The sequence below is a fragment of the Lineus longissimus genome, chromosome 2 (assembly GCF_910592395.1).
Source record: "Lineus longissimus chromosome 2, tnLinLong1.2, whole genome shotgun sequence".
Classification (NCBI taxonomy): domain Eukaryota; kingdom Metazoa; phylum Nemertea; class Pilidiophora; order Heteronemertea; family Lineidae; genus Lineus; species Lineus longissimus.
This window is the reverse complement of record NC_088309.1, coordinates 6,151,058-6,157,936: the sequence shown is the minus strand read 5'-3', so window position 1 is coordinate 6,157,936 and position 6,879 is coordinate 6,151,058. Positions and strand designations below refer to the sequence as shown.

The 6,879-nt window shown below is 42.0% G+C and overlaps 1 protein-coding gene across 1 annotated transcript; it reads left to right on the top strand.

Annotated features, from left to right (window-relative positions):
• The first annotated feature begins 618 nt into the window (after nt 1-618).
• LOC135503617 (peptidyl-prolyl cis-trans isomerase B-like) lies at nt 619-6,515 on the top strand. The gene is made up of 5 exons (XM_064797251.1): nt 619-709; nt 2,147-2,406; nt 3,092-3,185; nt 4,948-5,132; nt 5,359-6,515. The coding sequence occupies exons 2-5, from the start codon at nt 2,167-2,169 to the stop codon at nt 5,506-5,508; spliced, it is 669 nt and encodes a 222-aa protein (XP_064653321.1). The 5' UTR covers nt 619-709; nt 2,147-2,166; the 3' UTR covers nt 5,509-6,515.
• Nucleotides 6,516-6,879: the final 364 nt, after the last annotated feature.

The following is a 6,879-nucleotide window of genomic DNA, read 5'->3' as shown; positions in this document are numbered from 1 at the left end:
TAAGATTCATAGAAGTATTTATAGAAGTGTCTTATGTATCTTTTTTGCCGCCCATAAAATTGAATTTGCATGGCAAGAAAACAATTTAAATCCAAGTCAGAAAGGGCAGTCAAATCTTATCTGGTGATGTGTTACTGTACAAGCATCTGTGACAGCTAATTTTAGAATTTTGAACTGGACGTGTCTTGGGTGAGTTCGTGGACTGTGATTTAACAATAAAATGCCACGTTCTCTTTGCCACATCAATTACAAAATCAATGAGAATCACATAAAGCATGGAAACTGGGAGCCAAACGTGGACCAAACCAGCATGGCAAGGATTCCAACATTGCTTTAACAGGGGAAGACAAAATATCCAAAAGCGCCAAATTTTAGAGTTTTTTGCAAATTTTTAGACTAGAATATTTTCGTTCTATGAAAGACTCATTGAATGTTATATTCATGATTTAATAAGTCTGTTTCATGTTTATTATGTAACTATACGCGACTGTGGCGTAGCTGCTCTCCCCCAATTCGCCAGTGCGTGGTCCCATCAGGTTCTAATCGATGCTTAATGATTTTTGACAGATGGGCCAGCACTGATTGGTTGTGGTCGCAACTTCGTGGCGACACTTCTTGTTTCATATAGGGAATTGTCCCAACATAACTCGCTCATTTTGTCCGGAATTTTATCAGCTTGTTGATCGGTGGTTAGCATTTAAAAACTTCGGTAAGTTAGATTTTTATCTATTTTTATTGACTGTCTGTCCGCATACAATAGTCACAACTATCGCAATCCCCATTCATCTTTGTTTACAACATCACAGATGTAATCTACAATGAAATTGACGGCTGCTGTGGGATGATATTAATCTTACTTGTTGCAAGATTATCATTTAGATTAGTTCGAAAAATGATTTTGGGTTTCAGACAACAGATAATTCACCATCATTAGAGAGGTTAAGATTTTGATCCGAGAACGAGAATGTGAACGAGATGATTTTAGTTTTCTGGTTAATGTCATCGAGTCTTTCTGACAACAGGCAACGCGATATCCATCGTGAAAATGCAACCTCAATATCATTCTCGTTCTCGGATCAAAATCGGAACCTCCCTATTGTATTTTCATAACTTCAAGCAGGAGGGAGGAACTAGGGAGGAACCTAAATGTTGCTAGATTGAAATTGAAACCGTTTTAAAGAGGATTTTCCCGAATTCGTTTTAAAAACTTTCTAGAATTGGGAAAAGGCCATATTATACATCGATTTTGTGCTAAGACATCTATTTTATGGGGTGAGGTGTCGCCCATCAAGTCTGCAAACGTATTTCCGGTTTCAAAACCATGCCTCTTACTACGCTTCAAATTTGTCGCACCGAGCTCAGAATAGTGTCCGTGATTGAACGTATGCAGACTAAGTCCATGTCCGAGGTTGTGAGTGATTGTGACGTCGCAATTAACCTATGATACATGTCAGCGTTAACTCGGCGGTTCAATTCAATTAAATGCTACATGTGTTCGTATGATTCGCGCTATTTCAAAAATATTTTAGTTCTATCGCCCCTGGGGCCTTGTGCTCAGCTTTTCTATACTAGTGAGTTTTTTATCATTAGTATCACTGACAGTGTGTCTTCTAGTGCCAGGCTATGATCTAGCTTAGTAGTCATAGTTATTGGACTTGCGCCGGAATAGTTCCACGCTTCAATGAAAATGATGAGCGCAATTAACCATTTATGATATATCAAAAATATGACAGCACAATCATCATGTTAGAACGTTCGCTTATAATTTACCCACAAATAACGTTTTCATCGCACAAAGTTTCCTTTAGTGACTTTTCACACGCACAGAGCCGGCTTCTGTCTCAAACGGTGTATTTTCCGCTCTTTCCCAGAGGTTCGAACCCATGACGCCCCAGAGCTTGTTGCTGGCCTTTCTCGGCCTAGCCAGCACCGCGTATGGCGTGAAATACACCGTGACAGACGAAGCATGGTTTGAGGTTGAAATCAAGGGAGACGGGAAAGAGATCAAAGACTACAAGGGCAAATTCACCATCGCATTATTTGGCAAAATAGTTCCAGCGACAGTGCTGAATTTTGTGGCCCTTACTCAAGGATACCCAAGAGCAGACGTAAGTCCGTTATTTTCCTTCATTATGTTTTTTTATAGACACCAAAAAATAACACACGATGCAGACGACAACTATAGTCACCATTTTGTTGGGGGTCTTTGCGGCCGCTTATGCTGAGCAAGGCAACTACACGGTCACAGACGAGGCTTGGTTTGATGTAGAAATCAAAGATTTGGACGGAAAGGGCGAAGATTACAGAGGTAGATTTGTGATTGCCGTATTCGGAGAGACATGCCCTGTCACTCGCCTCAATTTCGTCAGCCTCGTCAAGGGACACACACCAGTCCACCCACCCAAAGTGAGTACACCTTTGACTCGACCCCTTTAAGCAAGGCCTTTAAGCGAACATTCTGAAATGCCCCCTCCCCATCACTGCTAATGACAATAGAGACGTTGCGTTGACGTGTAAGCCTACGTTTAGGAGATAAACCGGTCAATCACAATAGTGGTGACTTATGGTTCCAGTGCAGCTACAAGCAGTTCATGAGTTGTCCTAATCGCAAGGCGAACAAGTGGACTTCGTCATTGTTATTTCAATAAAGCGTTAACATCATTATTACTCTATATTCAACTGTTTTTTTTTGTTGCTGTTGTTATTCTAAACAGAGAAACTGCTCTCTCGAAACTGCTCTCTGAATCGAGGTGCCACGGTGTCACACCAACTGTTCCATTGGGGTATCGATCTCCGAGCTACCTCAATAATGGCCGGGCAGTGATTGACTGAAGTCCGCACAGCTGTTGCCTGGGACCATGATTTGTTTTACTATGGACCATGCCACGTTGTGCCACGTCGAGACCACGAATAAAATCGTACAGAAATGTTACAAACTTACAGCTTATTTTATATTCATGGAATTTGGGGAACTACTTGATGGCATTTTGAGATTTGATAACATTATTTTTAGAAATCATTAAAATAAACCCCGTGGTATTGTGCTAAAGATTCCATTTTAAATCTTGTGTTTTTACTCTTCCACCCTCAGCGAAAACTCAGCTACAAGAACACCCCAATCCACAGAATTGTCGCTGATTTCGTCATTCAAATGGGTGACATCACAATCGGAGACGGAACCGGCGGTAGGTTGTGACTTAGAAGACGTCTTGCGGGACTGGTAGTTTTTCTATTCACCGCTTGGTGGCATTAATTTTGTTTGGATTATTTTTGCTTTCAGAAATCAAGGTTTGCAGTTTGCCCGGATTATCATAATCCATTAGAAAAAAAACCTTGGATATCATGATGTTATTCCCAGAAAAATTGTTCATCGAGCTATCTAATTTAAAGTTACTTTTATTGTTTCAAATTTATGGCTCTGCACAACCTTCTCATGCAAATCACAGTCATATTGACCTGAGACCGGCGTCGCTAACTTGGCGTTATCCCCTTCAACTAAATCTAAGGTCAAATTAATTTGACTTAACGCCAAGTTGGCGTTAACATTAGTTAAGTTAACGCCATAGCCTATGACGCTGAGTTGTTTTTAACAACCCGCGATCACTGAGGTTTCGGGTGGGCATATGGGGAACCTGAGATGCGAAAAATCACATCTGAGATAAAGTAGGGTGAGAATTTTCTAAAGTGCTGGAACTATTAACATGAACAATAAGATATCTTAACTGAGACAAGATGCACATTATCTCAACTGAGATTTATTTTCTGCGTATTAGGACATGGTATCCAAGGATACTATAGCCTAACCATCGTGTCCTCATACCGCTTTTAATTCCTGCCTTAGGATCTGGACCATTGGAAAGTCGAACGTCGTCATCACCAAAACCACAACTTCATCCCAGAGCTCAGTTATAAAGATACAATCGTCCACCGCGTTATTCCTGATTTCGTGATTCAGATGGGCGACATTGTATCCAAGGACGGGTTGGGCAGTAAGTCGAGCGTCAATGATCCCTGCACCACAACTGCACTTTCCGACGCACAACTTGTTCCAACAAAAAAAAGTGTCATGCGGCGGGTTGGGCCACCGGCGATTCCCGCCATCTTCCCGTCAAACTCTCGTCATATTCCCGTCAATCTTTCGTATAAAGTTTCAGTTCGACATAATGTGCATCTTGTCTTGTGTCAGATACCCGTGGGTCTGTTGCGACGTTCTGAGCTAGAGAACACTCCGGACGCAGCGGTATCGGCCTCGTCCCTTCCCCTAAACCGAGGAAAAAATGAAATAAAATGAAAACATCAGGCTGTGTCGGGAGCCCAAGAAAAACTGTCCCGGCGGCTTTTCTATGAGAGGACGTACTTGAGATAATATGTAATCTCATCGCTTGGTCGCACCCTGAGATACAGACATGCTGAAGGCTGAAATTGCCCATCATGGTCAAGCGCGTAAGGCATCAGTGTGAGATGCTCATTATGAGACCAATGCTCATTATGATCAACTCGAAACCACCTGTGCCGGCGCCAAACCTTGCTGACTTTCAACGCTCCTTTTCACTAGAGTTCTTTTATAGGCTTAGCTTTCTTGGTTGGTAAACTGTCTTTCAATTCTCTTCACAAGGAAGTAATATTTCTGGTGATGGTTTACAGACATCGGGATGGTTTCGCAACCCTTACGAAGAGAACGATCGCCTAAGTACGAAGTATTGTAGACTTTGTCGAAGTCGCTTTTTGAAGAGTTTCTCGAGTCCTCGAATTTTAATACCGGGGTATGAAAGCCGGTATATGAGTGTCGCGTATAAAATAATGTTGATGACACCACAGACGTTAGTGCTTCGTTGCAAAAGCTCATCAAAACCATCTTGTTCTGGACTAAAATGACACCATGCGGTTCCTCTTGGTATCATGACGGAAATCGCAACGTACGACTCTAAGCCTTTTCTACTCTTTCAGGTACCAGCATCTACGGAGACCGATTCAATGATGAGAAATTCACCCTGAGCCACAGGAGCCCCGGATGGGTCGCCATGGCCAACCACGGCAAGAACACCAACGGATCTCAGTTCTTCATCCTCCTCTCCAGGGCTAGGTGGCTCGATAACAAGCACATTGTCTTCGGAAAGGTCATCCGTGGAATGGTAAGCATGTTTTATCGACAACGCAGTCGAAATTTTAAAAAATAGACAGATAACAATGTATTTAGTGATATTTACGTAAACACTAACGGCGTCACTGGAGGGATGGCCGTTTCTAAACTACATGTACTGCACAATGTGAAAAAATCAATTTGACACATATTGGTCAACTTTCACTCAGAGCATCACTTTTATTATGATGTTGTTCAAGCTCCTTTCGTCTTTGCAGAAAACTGTGGAAACCGTCGGCAATGTGAAGGCAAACCCAGACACCGCCGTCCCAGAAACCAAGGTCACCATTGTCGACTGTGGGCTCAACAAGCTGGAGAAACCATACGATCTCAGCGGTGATGACCTTGACAGCACAGAAGACTTATAAATCTATCGCTTTAGAATCATTAATTTGTTTAAAATTTGACTGTTCATGATGGTTGGGAAGGATGAACAAGATGGCCGATGATCGCGTGGTCACAAGTTTCGCCCAATGGCAGAGCTTCCTGTCATCCGGGACGCTACTGCCTGTCATATGCGGCGAAAGTTATTTGCTGAATCATGAACCAGGGGCCTTCGCGACAGATTTGCAAAGTTTATTTGCGCGACCCTTTCATAGGATCACAATCAAGGACTTAAAGTAGCACCCTGAAGTCAGCCCAATTGATGATTCAGTAAAAACAGGCGGCCATACATTTGATTTTTCGTTGGCCACCATGTTCATCCATGTTGTATGTTGGAGGTCGATAATGTTGACTCTTATAGATAGTCATCGGAAATTTGAATTCGAACAAAAAGTATAAGCCTACTCCAGTTCAGTTTTTGTAAGAAAAACTCTGTGAAGATTAATTATTTGTCGTCTGTCAGATTTTGTTTTGCATGTTTTGATCCTGCGGTCAAGCTACTTAGATGTACAGTAAGTGTTGTTGTAGAGTAGGTCTGGACCCCGGTCTGGACGTATCACGAGTCCATTCTAGTCATTATCCCTGTCGGACTCGATCTGAGCTCCTCCTCGACCGAGTAAACAATACGTATCGTTCCTTTTAGCGACTTCAATCGTAAGGAAATTCAATTTTGCTCAACCGGTCAACTGGCTCATACCATCTGTATTTCCGGGCTTTATACAAATGAAACGATTGAACGCATTGAATTATTTACAGCTTGAAGCTCAGATCGAGAAACGACAAATTTCGCACATTCACCACTTAGCTTTCGCTTTTCGCACCCAACGCACACCTTCGCTCATCTTCATATGCTACTTCTGTGTCAGAGAACATTGTTGTGATCTTTGTACAGAGCACCTGGTCTAAACTGCTCAAGGTTTCATCAACGAATCCCCTAAGTGTACGTACATGTAGTTTGTGTCGAATAAATCGTGTATTATTTATTACAAAATCTTCTTGTTGTGGTTGATAAAAAGATGTGCCTATATAATAGTGTCGTTGTGTCGGAAACTGGAGAAAATATAACTATTATGGTGATACAGGTGCAGACCAAAAAATGCCCATTTCCAAAACATCTATTTCCGGCACTTCTTGCCTCTTCACTCATTCGTGATGTGACTGCGCCCTGTAATTTTTTCTACTTGGTCTACTTCTACGGAAAACAATGGAGTTTGGTTGTGAATGTTATGTGAAAAGTGTCCTACTCTATTTTTCGACGAAATAAGGTATATGCAGAGACCAATGGCCTCGGGTATCCTGAGATTAGCATAACAATCTCACAACATCCGCGTCATCGACCAATTATAGTAGGACTA